Genomic DNA, 25,980 nt, shown 5'->3' on the forward strand with positions numbered 1-25,980 from the left:
GTCAAACCTTGTTGAAATCTTGACACAAGTTATGTTCTAGGAGGCTGAATCTAACCAGAAGTCCACCTGCCTCTAATTACATATTGTCAGCTGAAGTGCTGCCTGTGGTTTTCAGGATGTTTATTTTCCTGAATATGCGTCCATGAGCATATTATTAAATAAGTGGGGAAGAGCTTGTAAAATGCCACATTATTGGCAATGTAGGTTGAAATTTCCTTTGTGTGCATGTGTGTCCAGAGGGTGGAGTTCTAGTGTGTATATATTTAAACATTTATACACTGTTTTTCTCCCACATTGGGGATTCAAAGTGGCTTACATACAAAATATACAAAAACCGCAATGTATACAGATGGAGATGCTCTAACATTGAGCTGTGCAGCCCAACAGAGGAAATTTTGGATCCTGGTTCCCAGGCTAGATGCCAACATAGCGTAGTTCTCAGTCCACTCTTTCATCATCATATATGTCAAAGGTCGTCCTCTCCAGATGTCTCTGTTCCTGCCTCATTTCTCAGCAGTCTTACAGGCAGTTCACATAGAAGATTTTTTTTCTCACAGTAGTTCCTAAAGGTGGTGTTACTACACTGGACTTCTGCAGCCTCTCTGGTCATTGTCACATGTTTGTCAGCCTCTCTCTCATTGTCACATGTTTGCTTCTTATCCATCCACACTCAGCTACCAAAATCATTCAGCCTCTGACTTGTATCTGCACACCTGCACCTTGCTGAATATTGTGTGAATAGCTATAATTCATTGTGTGATAGCCAATTTGGGGCAGTGGTTAAGAGCGGCGGGACTCTAATCTGGAGAACTGGGTTTGATTCTGCACTCCTCCGCTTGAAGCCAGCTTGGTGACCTTGGGTCAGTCGCTGCTCTTCCAGATCTCGCTCAGTGCCACCCACCTCACAGGGTGATTGTCGTGAGGCTAATCATAACACACTTTGTAAACCGCTCTGAGTGGGGGTTAAGTTGTCCTGAAGGGCGGTATATAAATCGAACGTTACTATTATCATTCATAGCTGGATTCCCGGGGTGAACAAGACAGTCCAGTTGCAAATTATTTCTATGGCACAACCAAACCACAGTATCCAGTGATGTATGAATGCAGCCCATGTGACACCCTTTTTTAAGTTCATGCACTTTAGCAGGAATTCTTTCACTTAAGTACTAATCCTCAATTGAGACACTCTCAGTGGCTCACAGATGAAGTGTGAGCTGCCTTTTTGTCAAGAAACACCAGTTCAGTTCAGACAACATGAAACCGTGATTTAATTAAGTTAACAAAATGTAGTGCCATTGTCTGGACTTGTGCTGCTCTACTAATCACAGCTATTTAGGGCCCATCGTGTGTGTGTGTGTGTGTGTGTGTGTGTGTGTGTGTGTGTGTGTGTGTGTGTGTATTAAGTGCTCTTAAGTTGCTTCTGACTTAAAGGCAACCCTATGAATTAAAGACCTCCAAAATGTCATATCATTAACAGCCTTGTCCAGATCTTGCAAACTGGAGGTCATGGCTTCCTTTGAGTTAAACCATCTCATTGTGGGTCTTTTTCTTTTTCTACTGCCTTCCAGTTTTCCTAGAGTTACAGTCTTTTCCAGTCAGTCTTGTCTTCTCATGATGTGACCAAAGTACAATAGCCTCAGTTATGTCATTTTAGCTTCTAGGAAGAATTCAGGCTTGATATGATCTAGTACCTGTTCTTGGATACACACCTTAATGTGGTGAGACGGTTTGAGTGTGTCAGTGAAGCTGAGAGGAATACTATTAGGAGTGTAGGTGTGATCAACAGTGTTAAATAGTGGGTTCAGACACGAGGTAATTCAACAGCTCTTTATTTAGCAGGAACACAACAGACACTGACTGACTGAACAGAAGCCCTCAATATATATACAGCAGCTCCACCCCCAGAATAACTTGATAGCCAATGAGAATTCATACTTTAGAATACCATCATTTGCATAAACTATATACAATGTTTGAAGTAAACAGGCCACTGATTGGTCTTTATTATAGAGGACCGATTGGCTGCTGTCTTGAGAAAGTAACCAATGATATTGCAGGGATTATGGACCAATGAGAATGTAGGCTTTGGGAGCCTTGACTGAACCTCAAGCTCAACACAGTATAGTGCATTACAATCAATACAGTAACTACTTTAGAGGCCTTGCTCGACCCAGTACACAACAAACAACAACAACATTCAATTTATATAGCGCCCTTCAGGATGACTTAACACCCATTCGGAGTGGTTTACAAAATATGTCATTATTATCCCCACAACAACAAACACCCTGTGAGGTGGGTGGGGCTGAGAGAGCTCCAGAGAGCCGTGACTAGCCCAAGGTCACCCAGCTGGCTTCAAGCGGAGGAGTGGGGAATCAAACCTGGTTCTCCAGATTAGAGTCCTGTGCTCTTAACCACTACACCAAACTGGCTGACAGGAGTCTAATCTCTTAGCAGAGCCACTCAGGGTGGAATTGTTATCACTGAGTAGGGTTGCCAGGTCCCTATACCCTCCCAGTGAGAGGTGGGGGGGGGGACTAGCACTTACCTCATGCCAGTGATGAGGTCTTTTTCTCGTGTGCGCCTGTGTGATGATGTCACTTCTGGAAATGAGGTCATCACGCCAGCCATGGGAGCGCTCCCACACTCTGTTTGGGGACAAAATTGGCCCCAAATAAAGCACAGGAATTCTCCCACAGCCGGCATGATGATGTCACTTCTGGAAGTGACATCGCTATGCCTGTTGGGAGTCCATGCACAGCGCACGTTCTTGAGGTACCTGCCGGTGGCGGGCAGCCTCCAGGAGCTTGCCAACCACTGGTGGGGTGGCAGGCAAGGTGGCAAACCCCCAGGAGTTTGCCTGCAACCGGTGGGCACCTGGGAACCCTAGAGCTGAGGCACCAGACTAAAGAATCAGCAGTCACATCAGCACAAGAGAACTGACAGTTCTAGTGATGATGGGGGTGGAGGAATCCTTGGAGGATATTGTTGGGCAGCAGCAGTAATGGAAGGTGATATTGGTGGAAGATCTTTCACAGACAGTGGCAGTGACACTTCAGCTAACCCTGGTTAGTATTGTGGAGAAGGCAATGGTAAACCACTTCTGATCATCAGCAACAGAGAAGCCTTTCCAGGGCAAAGGTGATAAAACAAGCTTTTGTTGAGGCAAACCAGGGTTTGAGTGATTGTCTACAAGTCGAATCTGGGTTTCATAAACTAACCATAGTTAACATGATATGATGGTTTATTTTAGGCCTGAACAGAGCCATTCTAAAGCTCTGTTTGTGGCGTGTGGTTATTGTTTTGCAGGTGGAAATCATTGCTGTATGTTGTCACTGAGTGAATGTGCATGTACGAACTCACTCTTCACTCAGGAGTTCTGATGGAAAACTACTGAGGATCTGGGAGGAGCATACTCTCTTTTTCTAGCAAAATTAAGTCAGCTCACTTTGTTTTCAGGTTTTATCATTTAGATCAATGACAGTGTAGGTTGGTAAAATAATCAACCCTAGAGCTTATTTTAAAAGTAGCATCTTTTTCTTTTCTCTCCCCCCTCTTCTCTTCTTTGCCTTTGGCTGATCAAGCATCAACCACCAATCCATGTAATGGTTTTTGAGAGATTGTGTAATGTGTGACCTCCTTTGGAAAAAAAAAACGCTTTGAAGAAAATGACTTCTACTCGCACATGGCTGGCAAACAACATTTACTGTTTGGATAAAGTGAACGTAAAATTCATGTTACAACGGTTAGGAGCAAATCCTTCATTGAGCAGACAAGGAGGATTAAGCCTGTAGTTCTAAAATACTTGTGTAGGGGTAGATTGCTTTTTAAATCACTAGAAACTTCTCTCACAATGGCATGGTGGCTCAATAAAACCTAACTATGTCTGTGGAAGCTTAACTGGAGCTTGATATTGATGCCTGAATTGACAAACCATAATTATGGCTCTGTCACCCTGTCTTTGGAGGCCCCTGTACCCATGGAGATTGGAGTGTGCTTAGGAACATAAGAAGCTGAGTGGATGGGGAAAAGAAAAGCCGGCAGAGGACACTGATTCTGTTATATTTCTCATGGTTTGTATTCTGAACTATGGCTACTTGGAATTGTTGTTTGACATAATGTGTCTGAAGCCCTGGGCTTTATGAACTTCTAATAACAGTGCTTATATACTGCTCTTCTAGACAGATTGGTGCCCCACTCAGAGCGGTGAACAAAATCAGTGTGATTATTATCCCCGCAATACAGCTGTGGAGCTGAGGCAGAAAGGAGTGGCTTACCCAAGGAGTGCCCTGACTAAGCTCAGGGGAGTAGCGGGATTCAAACCAGCAGAGTGCTGATTTGCAGCCAAACCACTATGCTACAGCATCTCTCTAATTGAAAGCTAAACTATACAAGATGAATCACACGAGGATGTTATACAAGATTACACAAGAGAGAGGTGAAATTCAAACTATGCTTCCCGACTAACATTGCGTCTCCCTTCACTTGAGCGTCCTCGTGTAATTCGTCTTGTGTAGTTTAGCTCTGAGAGAGGCTCATGCCAATGGCCCCAATCCCAACCTCTGCATGTTGATCAGTAATTGTTTTCGTTCAGGTACAAGCTGTACTTGTGAGAACACAAAGACGACAGCTTGCAAAGAGATGGCTTTGTACATGGATTGGTTCTATAGAGAACACTAAGTATGGAAGCTGGAAGTATGCCCAGTGGGCAAGATCCTGCTCACCCTCTCCATGCACTGATTATCCTTGGAATTAAGATAATCTTCTTCCTTGGGCTTTGAATTTTAATATATTGCATTGTCCTGTTTCCAGCCTTTTGTAGAAATCAATGGGACAAGGTGGCGTTCAGAAACGTATATGTAAACACTAAAGATTGCCCCTGTGTGCAATTTGGATATGCAAACAATAGCCATATGTTTGCCCCTTCTATTTTTAAGTGCTCCTTTACTTCCAGCTATGGTTCTTTTTTTTTTTTGGTCAGAAAGCTGTCTTCCTTTAATGCTACAACATGCCATTTCAGAAATGTTAATGAAGCCGTGAGCAAGTCAAAATATGAGCATGAATGATTTATTTTACCAGCTTTGGGAGTGTGCATCATCAAGGGTGGGCTCTGATTTTGGCAAAGCAGCAATCTGTGCTGTTCTTGACGTACAGATTCCCATTTCCAAAGTGCAGACAATAGCTCTTCAAGTGTTCTTGTCATAGAGGAGGTTGGGTTCCAACCTTTGGGCTGACTTTGTCTGCAGGAATAATGCAGGTTGGCGCACAGCAGCACTGTCAATACTTTAGACTGAATAGGATACATGCCACCTGGGTTCTGTACTTTAAAAAATAATTCTCTATTCTGCACCCAAAAAGTTGCATTTCTACATGTATAAATTGGACAAGAAAATATTGCATATTTATTTTGCATAATTCTGCTTTGCTAGTCAGAAGAAGGGTAAGGAACTCTCTCTGTCTGATATAATGCAGAATCTATGGCCGTTGGGGAGTTATACTTGGCATCCTTTTGAATATCACCTTGCGTTCACATGCCTATCTTCATACGTGAAGGAATGCTGCAGTGGAAGCAGGAAATAACAGAAGATTGTGGGTAGATGCAAGACACTTTACTTCCTCCCCTGGTTCAATGACAGCTTATAGGAAGTTGTAAGCTTCCTGCCCCTTTCATTGGTTTCCACAATTGTAAACTCTTCTTCTCTAATCATTCAAGAGGAGGTTTCTGGCTGCCTTTGGCCATTGTGGCTAAAGATAAGTTTGAGAACTTCTGTCTTTAGACTAGACAAACAAACATGCCTACAAAACTGCCTTTTAAGGATTGTGCTTTTTAAGCAGTTCCCCAATCCCAGCTGTCTTAGTGAAATATCCAACAAGTCATTTTGACCCTCTTCTGACCGCCACACCCTCCTTTTGCAGCCACCCTGGAGTTACATCATGGCGGTGCCCGTGGTTATGCTGATTCTGTAGTGGCCAGATTTGTTTGGTGGTGCCCGGATTTTTATACAGTTGGTATAATTGTGTGTTACTGTTGGTTTTATGCTTTTTGTAATAATGTTTTATTGGATTTTAATAATATATTTTGTTGGAAGCCATCCCGAGCCCGCTTGTGAGAAGGGCAGGATATGTCGAATTAAATAAATAAACAAACAAACAAATAAATAAATAAATAAATAAATAAATAAATTTCTGCTTTTCTGTCTATTCCCTTGTCCTGCAAAAAAATAAATAAATTGATAATCTAAAAAGTGTGAACCTGGATCAACTGGCTTCTAATTCTGATGTGACAACTTAAATAATTCACACAATCTGAATTTTGTTAGGTCAAATAAGTTATGTGTTGTAGCATGTTCTGTTTGTCATGAATTTACAAAGTTTGGCTTTCAGGGTTGCGGAATTTTGCATATTGGCTTTTTTTTGTAAATGATGGCCTCTTCTGAGGAATACTGTGATACACTTTCAAAATTCTAGCAGGTTATATTCAAAGCTCTGTTTTGCAACCGCACTCCCTGCAGGATTTAAACTTGATTATACTTTTTTGTCTAATCAGGTGTTCATACTTTTTAAAAGAGTGTTTATACCTTTTTTAAAAAATTACCAGATTTGTCTTTAACCTGGACCAGTGAGACATGAAAAAAGAAGTTACAAAGATCCTGGAGTGATGGAATACCCTTAAATATATGTGACTTTCAATGTACTCTTATGTTACACTACTATTAATTGGAGTTAACTACTCGATATTAGACCCCTCATTTTTTTACAGGGGACTTGTAATCATATGTTTTGCTTATATGTGACTGCTCTACTTGTGTATTTATAAATGGATTTGCAAAATCCCCCTTAAGTTTCCAGTGCTCTCTCCTGAAGGTTTGCGTGTCCTGATGTTAGAAATATATTTCTATAAGACTGGGTGGCTTGCCTGAGTCGATCAGTTTTCAGTTGCCAGCCTGCCAAATTTCACCCAGGTTTGTTAATCTGAGCATCCAGTGCTCCAAGAAGAGGGAAAGGAAGAGACAGAAACATATGTACTTTGAAATCAAAGCTTTAATTTTATTGATTACAAAGTATATTTCATTAGCAAGCTTGCATTTGCACATACCCAAATTGGCTAGCCAGGTCAGGGTACCCCAGTACTGCTTGATCAGAAGGAAGCCAGTTTACCAGAACTGAGCTTCAAGGGAAGTCTCTGATAAAAATCCAGATGGCTGGCCAAGCTTTTCAGTACTGATTGGTCAGAGTAAAATCTCGTTTGACAGAGTCCTCCCTTGAAAGTGGGTAGGACAGTGACCTTCAAGATTGCCACCCTTCCAACCACCATTACCTCTTCCTTTCCAGAGTTTAGTTTCAATCTATTCACTCTTAGTTAATTAACCACAACAGCAAGGCACCAATTCAGGGCTTCTGCTGCATCACCAGGGGGTTTAGATAAGGATATATCAAGTTGGGTACTGTTGGCACCTTGATGACAAGAAATCCTAAAACTATGAATGATTTTTTCCCAAGGGTTTTACATAAAGATTGAAAAGCATGGGGGATAGGATTGCACCCTGTGGATAGGTCCCACATTGGTAATAAATGGTCTCCAGTGGCGACCCTTTGAGTCCGGTTCACGAGGAATGGTTTGAGCCGGTTCAACACACTGTCCTGATATCTGCAAGTGCCTCAACAAGATGGCATGTTCCACATTATCAAAGGCAGCAGATAAATCTAAAAGAGACATAGAGCTGAGCATTGTCTGTGTGCTGATGACGCTGTTTTCCAGATCCCTGGATTTGGAGATGTACCACTGAACAATATGCAATGGAATTATCAGTGCCAAGAGGATGCACCCCCTTTAACACATGAAAAAGCTCAGCTGGATAGATTTGTGCAGACGCAGGGATGAGCGAGAAGTACGCGTATTTTTGCACCATTACGGTCACGTATGGAAATGGGCTCTAACATGTTCACTCATGTTCATCATAAGACTTCTTCTATTCGCGCTTTTATCTCCCAAATTTCAAGAATCCATCAGGTGTTGAGGGTGGACTGTATTGAGTCCTGGATCTGAATTTTGTTGTTGAAGTAGCGTTCTGTCAACAATTGGCTAAGTTCTGGACTGCCAGTTTTAATTCTAATAGCTTTGGTGCATGTAGGGGAGCAGGCTATGCTGTGTGTGTGTGTGTGTGTGCGCGACATTTTTGTGTGTACATGCCCGCATACAATCCATAAATATATAATGTTATCCAGCTGGCCAGAAGCTGCAGACAGAGGCACTCTGAAGTGAAGCAAGTTCTGCCCTCCTCACTGAGGTCATTTCTCTTTTCTTTCCTGAGACAGGCTAGGTGAGGGAGGGCTTTGACAACTCTTGTTAATAATTAGGAAATCGTGATGCTGTCTATGTAATATTGCATAACTTTTGCCCACTCTGCCATTTGTTGGCATATTTGCGGTCGGTTACGGCCATTGCCTCATTTGGCCTTTCTGCTAAAGAGCTGCTCATCCTTTGCAGTTTAAGTAATCTAGGGTTGGACAAAGCAGCGGCTCCTGTTTTCTGTTCCAAGTAATTACAGTGGCCAACGCTGTTGACATTTTTTTTTTGCTGTACAACGATTTGAGGTTAACGAGACAGAAGGGAAGAAGCCTTTTTCATTTAATTACTCTTGGATCCATGTGTTAATCTCTTCTCTGAATTCCAAACCCTTTTCTTTCTACTTCCAGTTGATCTTCCATATGGGTATTTTTTAATATCCTTTTTATGGCACCAGCTGCTTGTATTGAAGTCCATGCCAACACAGTGAATTGCTTGGTGGCTGTGGCTGTGATTTAGCAGAGTTGATGAGAAACAAGTTGCATTTTGATGCTCGCTGTTCACTTTCTAGCCTGTGGCTTAATTCAGATTTCAAGCCAAGCCATGATTCAGGAAGCTCCATCCTCTTTGCTCTTGCCCAGTGAAGAGGTTTGCAGGCCTGGGATGATGGAGAACGCAATCAGGAGCATTCAGAGCAGGCGACCGATTACTCAGCTTCCCTTACTGAGCGTGTTATCTGAGCTGTAGTCTTTCATCCCTTTCCTGAGACAGTGCAAAAAGCTGCAGTTGGTGATGAAGTGTGTCCAGCTATCCAGCTATCCACCTATGAGTTGCTGAGTGAGAAATATTGATGGGTTGGGAACAGAATAACAATAAGAAGGGGGGGGGTGCCAGCCAAGAATTATACTGCGAGTCAAAGAAGGAAATAGAAGTAGCCCTAGTTAACTACTGAATCCTTCTTAGTCAAGATGCTGGTAGATAAATAAGTTATCTTTGGTTTGGTGTTGTGTCCAGATTGACAAACTGTGGTTGGCAATCCGTCATAAACTAGGGTTGGAGGGTGCTTGCAAAGTGTGTTCTGGTCTGATGGTTTATCATTAGCAAATGATAATGACAGTGCAGATGTAAAAATAGCTTCTGGCTAATTGCAGCAAACTGTTCAGGAGCCAGTCTTGTGGACCTGTGCTCTCCTTCCTTCCCTGTCCCCCTCCTTGTAGCAGATTACCCCCTACCACCAAAATCATGGTTTAGGGAAACCAGGATTTGTGTTTAACCAGACTGAAATTATGGTTTAAAGTGGGTTTCAGATACTGCCTTATCCTGGCGAAATCTAGTTGTAATGGAAGTTGTTAACAATGGTTCCCTTACCCATCATTAAGGCAGGCAAGGGAATATGCATTTCTGAGTCTAGCTTCTGAATGTTCTTAACTGTAGTTAACAGAGTTAATTGTTATATTGGTGTTCTGTATGAGGACAGAGTTTAGAAAATGGAAAACAAGGGCAGGGCATGACATAGGTTTATAAAATTTTGAGGAGCAAGTGAGTAGAGAGGTGTTTTCTTCATCACAATACTAGAACTCTGGATCACCCAATGAAATTCAAGGACAGTAGATTCAGGACCAACAAAACAAAGCACCTTTTTACTCTGTGTTATTGACCTAAGGGATTCTGGCTTTTATGGAGCAAATGACAAATTTATGGAAGAAGGTCAGTCTTTCCAAGGCTATTAACAGTAATCAGCAAATTCACACTACTTTCAAATTGAAATTAGCTTAGTAGTTTGGATCTTTCTGAGCTCTTAAGGGGTGGGGGGAAGCTTACATTTCTCATGAGTTCTGTTACAGCTAACAACAAGGGTGGTTGCACTACATTATGTTGCTTAATTGGTTTCACTTTATTATATTGTGGCATCGGTATCAAGTATCCCTAGACATTTTTTTAAAAATCCAGATCCTGTACACTAATCACAACTCTGGCCAAACTGTGTGTAAATATGCAAACTTTTTAAAAGGCTCCTGGGAACTCTGCACAAGTTTAGGGAGGTTACGGAGCTTTGAGAGCAAGAGAAACATGCAAATTCTGAGTGTGTGTGTGCCCAAATTGTAGGAAGTGCCAGGCCAGAATGACTTGTGGCCAAGTGACCTTCTCGTGAACTTTCCCATAGTCTTGCTTTTATACATTTCCTTATCTTATAGTGATGCTGGAGAGGTTTCTCCCAAAGCCTTGGTGTTAAATGCAAATTAAACTTTTTGTATTGGAGGTACAGTAAAAAAAAAAAATCTTATTTTATTTTATGCTGAGACTTTGGCAAGAAAAGTGTTTGGCAGCAAAATAAAGTAGTTAAATAATAAAAGCAGACGTTGGAGGGGAGGCTCCCAGAGAGTAGATAAAAAGACTTTGCCAAGGCAGGGTGCTTTCTGCAGCAGGGTCAGACAGGTTCAGAGATTGCACATCTCCCTGGGCTTTGGCACTTCTCTGGAGCCTTAAAAACAAGCACAAGCTTTGAGGTAGGGTGCAGCGTGTAAACCTTCATTCAGACCAGGTGCCTCCCACAAAACTTAACTGAACTGAAAGCAGAGAGAAACCTTCAGTTTTTGTGTGGCTCAGCTGTTCAATAGATGTTCTATTTCATTGATCCATATTTTGGTACTATTATCTACAAAGCAGAATCATACTTTACATCCTGAGCTATGGAAGAACTTGCCAAAGAGGTTGGGAAGTGGTGGTAGAGACTCATCTTGCCACAGTTGGTTGCAAACTGCAGACCCTTCGTGAATGGAGACCGCAGTTAATCAACTGATTTTTCCCTCCTTCATTCCAGGGTCAACTTACAGTGTACTGTCCATAATGCCATCAGACTCTGAAAGTAGCAGTTCTCTTAGCAGTACCGGTAAGTGATGTGCTCGGTTTGTGGAGTGGTTTGCAGTTGATTGCTTTGATCTGTATGTACTCTTAAATGGATATATTTTCCTATTTATTTGTATCTTGCTTTTTCTAGGAACACAAAGTGTCTTACAACATCATTCTCCTTTCCTTCATTTTATCCTCACGACAGCCCTACAGGTTGGTTAGGCTAGAGAGAGTTATGGCCCATGGTCATACAGTGAGCTTGCATGACAGAGAGGAGATTTGAACCTGGGTCTCCCATATCTTAGAGCTAACTACAAGAGACGACTTACACGAGGACGCTCACGTGAAGGGAGTCACAATGTTAGCCAGGAAGCTGAGTTTTAGAAGACAGATCAGAAGGCACAGTCAATTTCCCCTCTCTACAGAGCTGCAAAGGTGGCTCCTCAGAGGGTTTGTTAATTTCCTCTTTGCTTCCTAGAAGGGGAGGTGAAACTGACAAAGCCTTATGGAGGCAAAGAGGAAATTAACAAACCCTCTGAGGAGCCACCTTTGCTGCTCTGTAGAGAGGAGAAATTGACAAAGCCTTCTGATCCATCTTTTAAAACAGCTTCCTGGCTAACATTGTGACTCCCTTCACATGAGCATCCTCGTGTAATTTGTCTCTTGCAGTTTAGATCTTAGTCTGACACTCTAACCATCACTACACCATGTTGTCTGTCCGTGTACTTTCTTCAAAATATATACAAATTAAAATAGACCTGAATTCTCTTTTTTAATTTCTTATTCTTGTGTAGTTACACCACTGTATATCAAGGAGTTAGCCGTGTTAGTCTGTAGTTGCAAAATAGTAAAGAGTAGGGGAATGTGCTTCGGGTATCCAATTCAGAATAAATGCCCGAATCCGACCCGATCCGTAAAGGTTCAGGAGTTCCGAATCGAGGCCAACATGATGACCCTGATTCGGAACCCCTGAATCAAAGCTTCCTGAAATGATTCGTATCGCTTCAGGAAGCTTCGGGGGCTTTAAACATTAAAGGGCTCCCTCTCGAACCACCCTATGTACCTGGCCCTTCGCTGGGGTGCTGCATACCAAAGCGATTTAAATTCCTGAAGCCAAAGCGTCTTCCTGCTTCGGCTTTTGTGTTTTTAGAGATCATTTTCCTGCTTTGGGTAAATTGAAGTGGGAAAACTGAATTTTTACCCCCGTGCCAGTTCATTTGGTTCACGTAAAAGTCCAATACCCCTTTCTGTGCTGCTGCAAAGCAGCATGGAAAGGGGCATTTCACTCCCTGATCAGCTGCTTGTCGGGGATCTCCCAAACAAACAGCTGATCCAAGCTAGTGGGGGGAATGCTCCTTTCCCTGCTGCTGCGAAGCAGCACAGAAAGGGGCATTTAAATTCCTGACAAGCCGGTGGGGGGAATGCCTCTTTTCATGCTGCTGCAAAGCAGCACAGAAAGGGGCATTTACCCCCCCCCCATCAGCTGCTTGTTGGGGATCTCCCCGACAAGCAGCTGATTCAAGCCTGTGGGGGGAATGCTCCTTTCCCTGCCATTGCCAAGCAGCACAGATTTAAACCCCTCGATGAGCTACTTGTCAGGGATCTCCCGGACAAGCAACTGATCCAAGCTGGTGTGTGTGTGTGTGTGGGGGGGGGGGTGAAATGCCCCTTTTCCTCTGCTGCGAATCAGAACAGAAAGGGGTATTTAAACCCCACGAACCACGAAACAGTTCGCGAACTGGGGCAAGTTCTTGAAAGTTCGTCGTTTGTGTGTTGTAGGCCAATAGCTCTCCAAAATAGTTGTCTCTTGAGAGTCACCCCTCATGGTGGTTCTTTGATTTGACTGAGCAGGAAGTGAACTGTATTCACTACCAGTTTGGCCAGCACAGTTTCCTTGTGGGCTCATGGCTGTCCTTTGCCTCTGCCCTCTGCTGACAAAATGGGCATGTGCAGCCCTTGGAGAATGGAAAGAAAAGTTGGGCATGGGAACTATTTTCTAAGTAGCAAGTCTCTGTCATTGGTACTAACCCTCTCTTTCTTTGTCGCCACATTGTAGCTGCCTCTACACATTGTTGGATATTGCCCTATCATTGCATTGTAACGATTGCGTTGTCCACTCCATATAGGAAAATCCTCTTGTGAGCGGTTGCTATAGCACAACAATGGCCTACAATTTGGGGATCCATCCTTAAGTTCCCAGAATATCTGCATGCACATATCCTGTTCCAGAAGTTGAGAGAGAGAGACAGACAGACAGAAAGACCATGGCCGATTCCAGACGGCCCTCCCCATCCCGAAACGTCGTGTGGAAAACGCGAAATATCGTGTTTTCTCGCGCGAGTTTTGAGTGACCTCGCGCAAAACTCGTGTGAGAAAACGCAATATTTCGCGTTTCCCGCGCGACGACGTGCAACGTTTCGGGATGGGGAGGGCCGTCTGGAATCGGCCCATGAGAGAGGTGGGCTCCTCCTACCCCTTGAACTCCCCAGATACCATCATCTTGCCCTGCAACAGTTTTGTGTTCATTGGCAGCCTGAGTAGCCCAGTACTAACCTGAGCTTGTCAGATCTTGGAAGCAGTTTTAGTCATGGTCAGTACTTGGATGGGAGACCTCTGAAGAAGAACTACCACCACCACCACCGATTTATATAAAACCAGGGTCCATGCAGAGGAAGGCAATGACAAACCAACTCTGCTCATCTCTTGCCTTAAAAACCCTGTGAGGGATTGCCAGAAGTTGGTTGTGACTTGATGGCACTTAATTGAATTATTTAATGCCCATGTAAGAAAAACATAGTTTGTTTGAAATTTTAGCATTTGGGGGTTGAGTACAAAATACTGGAAATACAGAATGTGTATTTTGATCATGTCACCTTTCATCCCAACTCAGGGTTGCCTAGACAGCAAACACTGAAACATTTTAAAGGTTAAAACAGTACTTTTAATATGTGTGCGCGGATGTACATACGTATAAAAACATTTGAATCAATTAAATAAAGCATATAAACACACAAATACAAGGAAGGTTAATAAGAATTAACAGAACAAAGAAGTCTTCACCTGTTGGTGGAACACAACAATAGAGGGGGAAAGATGGTTCAACTCAATAGTAGAGGGAGAAAGATGAATCTTCCTGGGGAGGGAGTTCCAAGGTTTCACTGCCATGACCAAGAAGGCACTTTCTTGGGTTGCCACCTGTCTAGCCTCAGATGGCGGGAGCGACTTTTGAAGACGTGGTTTGGTAGGTTCATATGGAAGTAGGCAGTCCTTGGCCCCAAACCGTTATAGGGCTTTAAAGGTCAATATCCACACTTTGAATTGGGCTTGGAAGTATATTGGGAACCAGTATAGATGGCTAGAACTATTTCCTCAGAAGCTTACAGGGCGGCTTTCAATGAGATTACTAATAACGAGCAAGTCCTTGAAGGACGGCTTACTCTTGTCACCATTTCCTTGCAGAATGTAGCTACAATGGAGTATGAGGTTCCTCTAGGGTACAATGAGATCATATAAGGAGATGCTGAGGCCCAGCAGGCTTTGCCAGAGCCTCAGGTGATTGGAGGAAGTGCCCTAAAAACAACCCCAAATTCCCTGTAAGGCCAGGGGTGGGTGTTACAATAAAGTTTTCTTGGCAGATGAGAAACAAGGAAAGGTACATCCTTGTCAAATATGCTTTGTGATGTTCTGATCATTTAACGAGTAAAGCCGGTTACGTACTTGTTAAATAAGGAAAAAATGGAAAACAGCTTTTAATTTAGACAGTCTTTATTGTCTTGTATTTAATTTATTACTCTTCAGTATTTGCTATCTTACCTTGCTTCAGATAACACTTGTACTCCTTTATGGCTTTGACATTAAATAGCAGTTCTTTTCCCTTAAAATACACCTCTTGTGTATGTGAAGGGTTATGTCATTTAGTATTAAGTGGGGCTTTTGTTTAATCATTGTGGATGCTTATTTCCTGTAGGCTTTTTCAGACTAAATATTTTCCAATTTGTCCATGGTATGGGTTAAGGGCATTGTGATAGGCTTCTTTAGTTTGTAAAGTTAATAATTGTATTTCAGTTTAAGTAGCAAAAGACGGCAGGCTTAAGATTATTTAGCACAGAATTCCAGGCCTCCCAAGTGTTGGGTTTTTAGCTAAGGCATTTGAACTCTCATTTGTGGAATGATTAGCTCTCCTTGCTTTAGGTGAGTCGCTGTGATGGTCGGTAGTAGAACAGCAGAATTTGAGTCCAGTGGCACCTTAGAGACCAACAAGATTTTTAGAGTACGAGCTTTCAAGAGAGACCTGAAGAAGGGAGCTTTGACTCTTGAAATCTCATACCCTGAAAATCTTTTTGGTTTCTAAGACGCCACTGGACTCAGATCCTGAAGCTCTCATTGCTGATTGCTGTGTGCCAACACCCTGAAAATGACTTGCAGCTTTACCATCATGTGTGAGAGAAGATAGCTTCCATGGCCTTCTGTCATCAAGATGCCCGGACATGCATGGCATTGAAATGGACTCCCTTACTAAGCCTATTGGTAAGAACTTTCCCACCAAGAAGCCATGTCAGAGAAGCAAGTTAGCCAGCTTTAAAGTATTTTAGATGTTTAAATAAGCAACAGAAAGTGTTCTTTGTTTTGCTTGCCTATTGCCTGACTCAAGAGTGGTTTCTGCTCTGCAAATACTCTCCGTAACCTGTATTCAATAAACCTATCATATTTTATTCAGCCTGTGCCAAGAGTTACTTGCTGTATGTGAGTACTCCCTCAGGATGAACCCCGAGGCTGAAAAGCCTCAAAGGAAACAGGATCCAGAGCCCTCGCTATGGGTCAGCTCTGCACCCAGGAATGAGAGGGAGCAGAGGGACTCTGTCTGATACCATTGCCTTTTTGGCTTTCCAGGGTATGTGCAAAACTCTCCTCCAGCACTATATGTTAAATGAATCAGTTTTCTTCCTGTCAGCTTTCTTCACCATCCAACTTTCACATCCGTACATAGTAATGGGGAATACCATAGTTCGGATTATCTTGATCTTGGTCCCCAGAGAGACATCTGATCGTTGCAGCACTCTTTGACAATCCCTGTTTTCAGAATTGGAATGTAGGTTGAGTGTTTCTAGTCTGTGGGTCATTGTTTTATTTTCCATATTTGTTGACATTCTTTTAAAGATTTTGATGGACTCAGTTTCTGTAGCTTGAATAACAACAACAACAACATTCAATTTATATATAACCCTACAGGACAACTTAAAGTGTGTTGTTGTTATCCTCACAACAATCACCTTGTGAGATGAGTAGGGCTGAAATAACTCTATTGGTATTCCAGCTACTCCAGGTGATTTGTTTCTCCCAAATGCTTTGAGTGCAATTTTCATTTCAAGATGTTTGGTTCTTTGTTAAAAGGTTCTTCTTTGAAGGAATCTGTCATCCTTCCATCTCTTCTGTATAGATCTTCAGTATATTGTTTCCATCTTTCCATTACATAGGAGAAGCCATATTGGGTCAGGCCAATGGCCCATCCAGTCCAACACTCTGTGTCACACACTGGCCAAAAACCAGGTGTCCTCAGGAGGTCTGCCAGTGGGGAAGGGACACTAGAAGCCCTCCCACTGATTGATCCCCCAAACACCAAGAATACAGAGCATCACTGCCCTAGACAGAGAGTCCCATCTATACCTTGTGGCTAATAGCCACTGATGGACCTCTGCTCCATATGTTTATCCAGTCCCCTCTTGAAGCTGTCTATGCTTGAAGCTGCCACCACCTCCTCCGGCAGTGAATTCCATGTGTTAATCACCCTTTGGGTGAAGAAGTACTTCCTTTTATCCGTTCTAACTCGACTGCTCAGTAATTTCATTGAATGCCCACAAGTTCTTGTATTGTGAGAAGGGGAGAAAAATACTTCTTTCTCTACCTTCTCTATTCCATGCATCATCTCGTAAACCTCTATCATGTCCCCTCTCAGTCGTCGTTTCTCCAAGCTAAAGAGCCCCAAGCGCTTTAACCTTTCTTCATAGGGGAAGTGTTCCATCCCTTTAATCATTCTAGTTGCCCTGATTGGATATTATATTTCTATATTGATCTTTAAGCTTCCCTAGGTGTAGCTGGAATTTCCCTTTGATTTCCTGGGTTCTTCCTTTTTTGTTTTTCTATTTCTTTGCACTGGTTATTATAATAGATTTAGAATTTTGATAATATTTCTGTCACATGTTGCTTTTGCTTCTTGTCTGTCTCTAGTGATTTTAAGAGTTTCCTTAGTCAACCATTGAAGCTTCTCCTTTCTTTTGGCTATAGGAATAGTTTTTGCACATTCTTCCTGGATAATATCTCTTGTTCCAGCCCCTAGTTCTGGTTCACAATCAGTTAAGCTTAGTAATGCAAATCTCTTTATGTGATCTTTAAATTCTTTAGGAAAGTTGTTTAGATTATATTTTGGCGCTGATTCTTTTTAGTGTTTCTCTTCAGCTTTATTCTAATATGTGATATTAATAATTTAAATGTGTATAACAGTATAAACTGGCTGACTCATTTAGGAGCCTGGGGTTATAGTAGATCCAGAGCTGCTGCTAGAGAAGCAAGTAAATGCAACTGCAAAAAAAAAATCTTCTCTTAACTCAGACTTGCTTGGAAGATGGCTCCCTACCTTTACACGACTGATCTGGCCACCTGGATTCATGGCACAGTGACATCGAGACTAGACTACTGTAATGCGCTCTTTATAGGCCTCCCCTCAAAGCAGACTTGGAGACTCCAGCTCATGCAGAATACTGCAGTTCATTTACTCTCAGGAACTAGACAGAACATGCATATCACTCCCATTTTGCAGTCCCTCCATTGGCTTTCCACTAGTTACCAGGCTCAATTCAAGGTAATTACTATCACATTCAAAGCCCTTCATAGCCTTGGCCCCCCATATCTGTGCGACTGGCTCTTCCGCTATGTCCCGCCATGGCAGCTTCGCTCATTTGAACAGGGCGTTCTGCAGATACTACCCTGCAGTTGGACAAAATCAACAGCTGCTCTCACATGTACTTTCTCTGTGGTAGCCCCCACCTTATGGAACGGCCTGCCTGAGGAGGTCAGGAAAGCTCCCACTTTCCTGGCTTTCCGCAAACAATGCAAAAGTGAATTATTCAGGAGGACTTTCAACCCAGACTATGGGGTTGTGTCATAAGAAGTAGCTCAGAGAGATTATACAGGGACCATACACTACTCTTATTTTATTTGTTTTTTTGTATGTCATTTATAGTCTGCCTGTCTCACTGAGACTCAAGGCGGATTTCATAGTGTGAGATCAGTACAATCAGTATCAAGGACATTTCCATACAGTATCAAGGACGTTTCCATCAACAATGCCATAAGGTAAATAAATACAAGTTTACAAAGACATAAGGATCCAATACAGAGTAGAAAAAATACTGAAACAGAACATAATCAATTCTAGGACTGACATTAGACAACATGGAGCACATATGGGAGTACATGGAGCAGTATATGGGAGTACATGTTTAAAGCAACAGATAATATGTAAGGCAACATAGTGCTGAGGTCTAGGGTCCCTAACTCATTAGCAAAGCATCTGACACCCCCTCCCTACAATACAGCCCTCCTATCTGAGTAAAAAGTATTTTTGAATAATTTGGTTTTGCACGTCTGCTGACGTAGACATGTATCTAACTAGGGAGTTTTTCATGTTGCTAAACATGCAATGTAAATTAGTTACATTTTGTTTCAGAAACATTTCTTCTATGTGCTTGTCTTTATGCTTGTTTTTCAAATTTCCTGCTACCATGCCATATTGTATCTTTGTCACTGACTGTCCAAACTGTTGTTCATTGTTGTACTCTGCTCAGTGAATGTCCTAGTTGCTGATTACATTGTATTTTCACTTTCAGTGTGAAATCTGCCTTGGATCTCAGTGAGAAATATGGACTATTGATGATGATTTCTGGGTCCCAGCAAATGTATTAAGACTACCACTGTTTTCCTTCTGTGTTCTTTCTCACCACACCCAGTGGTAACAAAATAATTGCCCATAAATAGACGCTTCCTTTTATTAGTCTCATCTTCTGACCTGTATAATTGCTGAGCTGAGCTGCAAGTCAGCACTTTTTAAAAGTGGTCTTCAGTACTTCCATTGGTGAAGTTTCCATTGGGAGAAGTACTTGTTATGGGAAGGTGCACTCATGATGTTTGTGTCTGTTTCCTTTGGATTGGAAAAATCTTATGTTCAGATGGAAGTCCTTTTCTTGGGTACTTGCTGTACTGGCAGCTCTAGGACATGAACTCCAAGGTCAAAAATGAAGAGTCAGAACTGCACTACAGAGGAGGTCACAAAGGCTTTCGTAGGACCTCTACAAACGACAGCCTCTGCTTATTATCTGCTGCTGAATTTCTACCCCACTTTTCAGCTGAAACCCTCAGAGTGGCCAGAAGAGATAAAGCTACAAAGAAGTTGTATACTACTTCTTTGCTAACGTAACAAACAAACAAACACATCTGGGCCCTTTCTAATTAATGTTGGGCGTTTTATAAGAGTTTGAGCTGAAGATGGGGGAGCATTTGGCATTTTGGAATACAGAAGATTGGCACAGGTGGAGGAGCTGTCTTAATAGGCTTGCGTCTGTGAACAGCAGTTTGGTTATGTTTATGCTTTTGCAGAGCCTCAGTGGGTGATGGTAATTCCCTTGTTACTGCGCAAGATTATGGTACGCTGTTTGCTTTATTGCCCTTTGCCCTTGATTATACCAACTCTTCAGCCCACATGAGCTTTTTAGATTGCACTGCTTGCAAGTCCTGTGGAAAAAAACATGGTGGGTGCATTGCTATGTATTCCTTTTCATTTTGCCAGAGTGTATAAGGAAGGATGGATGGGTATGTGGTATTCATCAGAGAAATATTGCTGTTTTGGGGTGGGATCCAGCAATCTGCTTGTTCAAGGATTGCAAGTCTTCCCCCCCCCCCAACTCGGTCATTTCCAATTAAGGGAAAATTAAATCCTGGGGTGAGACCCATGTGGAGAAATAATAGGCGTATGGGTCAGTGGGCTGCTGCGAGGCAGTAGAAGGGTTAGAATTGATCCCTCTTTAATCAGCACAGTCCATTGATGGAAGAGGAAGAATGGTGGTACCAGATTCTTCTCACAGCAGCCCACCAACCCAATCCGTGTCAGTCCCACAACCCTAGGAATCAACTTTCCCAGGCTCAGAAGGTACTTACAAATTTGCCTCACAATACTGAGTTAGGTACAGTTCAATGGCCAAACTGTACACATTCAAGCACTATCTTGCAAAGTCTGTTGAGAAGGATCAGGGACCTGTGGAAATACTTCTCATGTTCTACCTTAGAAGTCTTTTTTCCTAAACCAAACAGTCCTAAATTCCTTACCCTTTCCTCATAGGAAAGATGCTCTACCCCTTAATCATCTCTGTTGCCCTCTTCTGTAGTTTTTCCAGCTCTTTTTGAGATGCAGTAACCAGAAGTGCCCAGTGTCCACAGTATTCCAAATGAGGCTGCACCGTAAATCTATTTGATGATGGTTATTTTATTCTCAGTTCTCCTTTAGTAATCCCTTGAATGGAGTCTGCCTTTTTCACCACACTGAGCGACACACTGAGTTGACATTTTAATTGAGCTATCCACTACAACGCTGAAATCTGTTTCTATCTTGGTCTCAGGCAGTGCAGATCCCATCAAGGATGTATTTATATTATACATATTATATTTAATTAGGATTTTTTTATTGCAATGCATGTCACTTTTACACTTACTAACACTGAACTTCATTTGCAGTTGTTGCCCATTCACCAGATTTAGAAAGATCCTCTTGTAGCTCTTCATAGTCAGCCTTGGTTTTCACCATCTTGAATAATTTGGTATCACTTGCAAACTTGGTTACCAGATGGCTTACCCCCGATACCAAATCATTTATGAACAAATTAAATAGCACCGGGCCAGTGCAGATCCTTATAGGATGACACTGCTCACTCCCTCCTTTGCAAGAAGTGTCCATTTATTCCTACTCTGTTTCCTGTTATTCAACCATTTTTTAATCCCTAAGGTTAAATTTATTGCATGATTTATTGCATTCTCTACAGCTCTGTATTGGGCTGCTCACTTTGCCTTCTGTCCAAAATACCTTTCTTAAGTGCATCATCTTGCTTCCATAACACTGAAATATGCAAATGTCTCACATTGCCTGTCATTTTTTCCTAGCAGAGATGCATCTGCCAAATATTCCAGTTGCCCCTATTTATTGGGGGAGGGGCAGTCCAAGTTTTGTTGTATCTGTTCCTGGTATTTCGTTTGTTCGTGTTTTCCCCCCAGTTGGGACTCAAAGCCGCTTAGAATATCATTCTCCACTTCTCCATTCTCTCATGACAACAACCCTGTGAGATAGATCAGGTTGAGACTGTGTGATGGACCCATGGTCACCCAGTGAGCTTCCATGGTAGAAGGAGGGATTCAAACCAGGATCCTTGTCCACTATGCCACACAGTATCTTTTTGTTTCTTGGGAGGACTTTGAGGGTACCTTTAAGAAGAAGAAGGAAAGGAGTTGTTAGCATCTCACTCTCTCTTTTACCATAATTAATTGAAAGGAAGATGGTCCTGAATATAAGATGGTCCCTCCCCATGTTATACGCAAATATAATTTTATTGTATTGTCGAAGGCTTTCACGGCCGGAGAACGATGGTTGTTGTGGGTTTTCTGGGCTGTATTGCCGTGGTCTTGGCATTGTAGTTCCTGACGTTTCGCCAGCAGCTGCTGGCGAAACGTCAGGAACTACAATGCCAAGACCACGGCAATACAGCCCGGAAAACCCACAACAACCATATAATTTTATTGTTAGATGTAACTAACTTAGATGCAGATGTAATATGGCACACACATCCATTTTTAGATTGCACACCTGGGGGGGAAATTAGTCTTCCATTTGAGTAAATACAGTGACAGTGCTGTTTTAAGTAGCTACACCCTTGACCCTTGAAGTCAATGGCATTTAGAATAGTGTAATTCTGCTCACAACGGCAGCATAAGTCTTTGGCTGTGAATGTAGACAGGATGGAAGAAAATATATCTCTAGTGCAATTGTATGATCAATAAAGTGTGCACAGTCTGATATTTTGCACATGCTACAGTTGTGAAGTTCATTTTAAACTCTTGTTAACATATAATAGACTGATCATGGTTTTTTCCCTAGTAGATATTTAACTAGAAGTGTTCCCTTTTTGCTTTTAAATCTGTAAACAGCAGGATGTTGCAAACGCAGCATACCAGTCAGAAAAGATGCTGTACGGGGGGAGATAGTCAAGAAGTGATCTCTCTTATGAGAAACTGGTGTTATCCATGCAGGTGTTTTCATCTTTTCACCTGTCAGGCTGTGATAGGCATCTAAAAATCAACATCAGTTTGAAATGTCATGTTATAACCTGTTTACTTTCAGTGTTCATCTGCTTCCCTGGAAAATTGTTTGCTAGAATAGATTAGGTATAGGATTCTTGCGGGAGGAGCTGAAGCTACTGCTTAGCCATAGCAATTGTCTTGGGACTGAATTGTCCCAGGAAATGATTTAATTTATTTACCGAGAACCTTTCTACCCCAACCATTTGAAATATCGAGGCAGCATAGTGGTCAAAGGATGTCTTCTGCATCTCCTACCACCGCTGTTTCCATCTTGTTTGGATGCACTTTTGGCATTGTTGATATGCTCTTGTCTGCTTGGTCTCCACATTTACTTCATTGTCCCACCCCGGTTCCTATCTTAAACGGACTGTGTGCAAAAAATACAATATTTTGCAAGACAGTTTCCCCGTTAGGGCTTGTAAGCAAACTTCAGTGGCTGGAATGGAACTGAACAACCTGGAGGGCATACCAGAAAGGTGACCCGTAGAATGATCATTTCTTGAGGTTGAGGTTGTTTTTTAAAAAATGGGTTGTGAAGCAGTTATTTAAGCTGGCAAACAAGCTGCATTTGGCAGCAGTTGTAATAAATACATTGTGACAAATCCAGTTTGTCTGAAAAGAGGCACATTTCTGAAAATTGGGGCATAATTTTAAAAATTGAGGTTCAGTCTCCAGGCCGAAGTGTATGGGAAGGTCTTTGGCGGGAGTGAAGAATGGGGATGTTTGTGGTGTGAAGTGTTTGGTCAGATAGAAGAAAGAGAAGACTGAACTTGAATCCCAGTTCACCTTCTTTACATTGAAGTAAGCTGTCAATTGAAATAAATGGCCTTTTAGTGTTCAGCTACAAACTGCTTTCTAAAGAATGAGTTAGAGGGCTCCGTGAAGCATATGCCAACTTGATAATGCTGTGGATCCTTTTGTGCTGTTGAAAAACTTAGGCTTGCTATTAAATTGAGTGGAGCAGGATTGGTGGGCACACATCTGGGGGCGGGTTTGATAGACAGGATTACAAGATTTTCCCCAAGGATGAAAAGCAGAAGTTGTCGTCGACATTGTTGTAACTTCACACTGATCGCTGGCGTTTCATAGAGCTCAGATTATCTAAATTTAATTTCAAAACGTCCTAAGAATTCATATTGCAAAAGGCAGGTTCATATGGTCTGGAGATTTGATGTGTCCAATGTCCTCTATTTATCCCGTCTCCCTGTTTTTCTCCTCCTTTGCTGCAATATATCCTAAACCTGGCTTGGTAAGGTCTTTTTGGAAAGGCCATTGGACACCATGTGGATGGAAAGGTATGCATTGTTTGCAGATCCTGCCCATATTGGCACTGTTTCTTGCACCAGCTCCACAGTTGCCATTCCCCTCCCCCCCCACCAAAATAGGATTAGTATCTGGGGAGATCTCAGTTCAACTCCCTGCTCTGCCATGTTAACTTAATAGTCACTCTTAGCCTAACCTACCACAAAATTGAAGGAGGGGAGAAGATTCTGTAAGCCATTTTGGACTCTATTGGAAAGAAAAGCAGCCTATAAATGCTTCATAGATCATCATTTTTAGGTGCGTTTCTTACAAGTGCAAAAAATTAATGTGCAAATCACACATGTGCATATACATCCACTTGCTAAAAGACCAAGACTGGCTACAGTGCTGTTTTGAGAGTATGTGTAAACTTGGTGACAAAGCAGCATTTGTTGTTGCCATGTAATGTGTGAAATAGTGCAGAAGGGGTGGGTGGGCTGGTATCCATAGAGACAAAGTTGTGTTCAAAGAGTAGGCCTTGTGGGCTTGATCATACTGCTATTTTGATGATCACTGAACAGATATCCACATGGTTTTGAAGCTGTCCTTCAACTATGTGGAATAGAAGCTTTCTTGTTTTATTGCAGTTTGCTGTGGGCTTGCAGAAAAGGGGTGGTATTTGGAACATTATCCTGTACATGTCTGCTTTTGTTGCAGCATTGCTTATGTCAAGTTTACAAGCCCTGGGAAATTTTTCATCCCCATGTTCTGACATACGCCCATGTGATAGCTCCTTCGTGTTGCCAACTCCGCTGGCAAATAAATGCCTTAAGAAGTTTTCCAGACCTCCTTATGATTTATTTTATTAACCTATATTTGGCCACAGGTACGACAGGCAAAGCCTCATCACCGCCACCTGCAGTCATAGATGTGAGGCAGATGAACGAGAAGTTGGAGACCATTTTGTTTCAACTCCGCCAGGTGACCCGTGAGCGGGATGAATTGCGGAAGCGCCTTGCACTTTCCTCTCCTGGGTCAACCTTTGATGATTGCAGGTAAAAGAAAACAAGTAAAGCCCTGTGAGGGTTTGTTTCTCAGTACTCTTGTATACTGTCTCCCTTTTAGGTAGGTCCTGGGGCTGATAAGAGAGTAACTTGCTTGTTTAGGATAGGATTAGACATTGTGCTAAATACATGGCTGTCACTGTAAACAAGTAAGGCTGATTTGGTGGGACTTGCTCATTAAATAAGTAGAATGCATTTAGCCTCTCCATAGTGATATCCTTGTTTGGGGGTGCCATTTCTCTCTCTCTTTGGGCACAATTAAACATTACGGTGTTCCCAGGGATGACCTGGTGCCACCAGCACAGTGGTTAAGTGGTTTGCCTGCGAATCAGTGCCCTACTGGTTCAAATTCCACTACTGTCATGAGCTCAGTAGGTGGCCTTGGGTAAGCCATTCTTCTCAGCCCCAGCTCCCCAGCTGCATTGTCGGGATAATAATAAACACTAACTTGTTCACCCCTCTGAGTGAGGGGTCTAGAAGAGTGGTATATAAGTATAGTTGTCATCATCATCATCATCTTAGAGCTGAACAAGGGCCTGTTAAAAAAGCGTCAAGGGATAATGGGGCCTGCAGTGCTGAAGATTCAGCCCCCCCCCCCCGTACCTTTTCAAGCGCTAAAATAGGTTCGAGCTGTGTAGGCACTTGAAAAGGTGCTGGGTGGGGAAAACGAGCACCTGGGCCTGCTGAGCTGCAACATTTTTCAGTGGTCTGCATCCAACTCTTAAAGTTGCTGCACTGCCCCCCCTGAGTCATCTCCAGGGATACCATAATGTCTAGTTGTGCTCTCTTGTTACATGATAAGGCATTGCAATTTATATGTCTAGTTAAAGAAGTTACCATTGGAACTTAATTTCCAAACGCGAGTCTAGTCATTCTGGTCGTGGACTGCCTCTTGCTTGTACCTGTTTGTGGTTTGACTAGAGCATCATAGTCTGTCCGATGTTTCTGGCTGCTTTCTGGGATCTTGGGTGGGAAACCAGATCTTTCACAGAGTTAAGCCTTCCCAACTGGTATCTTTGCTTGGCTTCCCTATTCAGTGCTTGCCAGTGGGGGGAAGGGGAGGAAGCAGGAATTACACATTCTGCTGCAATTAAAATAAGAATCAGATCAATAAATTTTCATGTTACTTTTTCATATAATTGC

At 42.4% G+C, this 25,980-nt stretch overlaps 1 protein-coding gene across 2 annotated transcripts in view; it reads left to right on the plus strand.

Moving 5' to 3' along the window:
* DLG5 (discs large MAGUK scaffold protein 5) overlaps positions 1-25,980 on the plus strand; it is a 143,147-nt gene that overhangs the window by 40,287 nt on the left and 76,880 nt on the right. For both annotated transcript variants that reach the window (XM_054982910.1, XM_054982911.1), the window contains exons 2-3: positions 11,109-11,177; positions 24,660-24,828. In XM_054982910.1, coding sequence (XP_054838885.1) covers positions 11,109-11,177; positions 24,660-24,828 — 238 coding nt within the window. The remainder of the gene's footprint in view (positions 1-11,108; positions 11,178-24,659; positions 24,829-25,980) is intronic.

This window comes from Eublepharis macularius, chromosome 6 (assembly GCF_028583425.1).
Source record: "Eublepharis macularius isolate TG4126 chromosome 6, MPM_Emac_v1.0, whole genome shotgun sequence".
In the NCBI taxonomy this organism is placed as follows: Eukaryota; Metazoa; Chordata; class Lepidosauria; order Squamata; family Eublepharidae; genus Eublepharis; species Eublepharis macularius.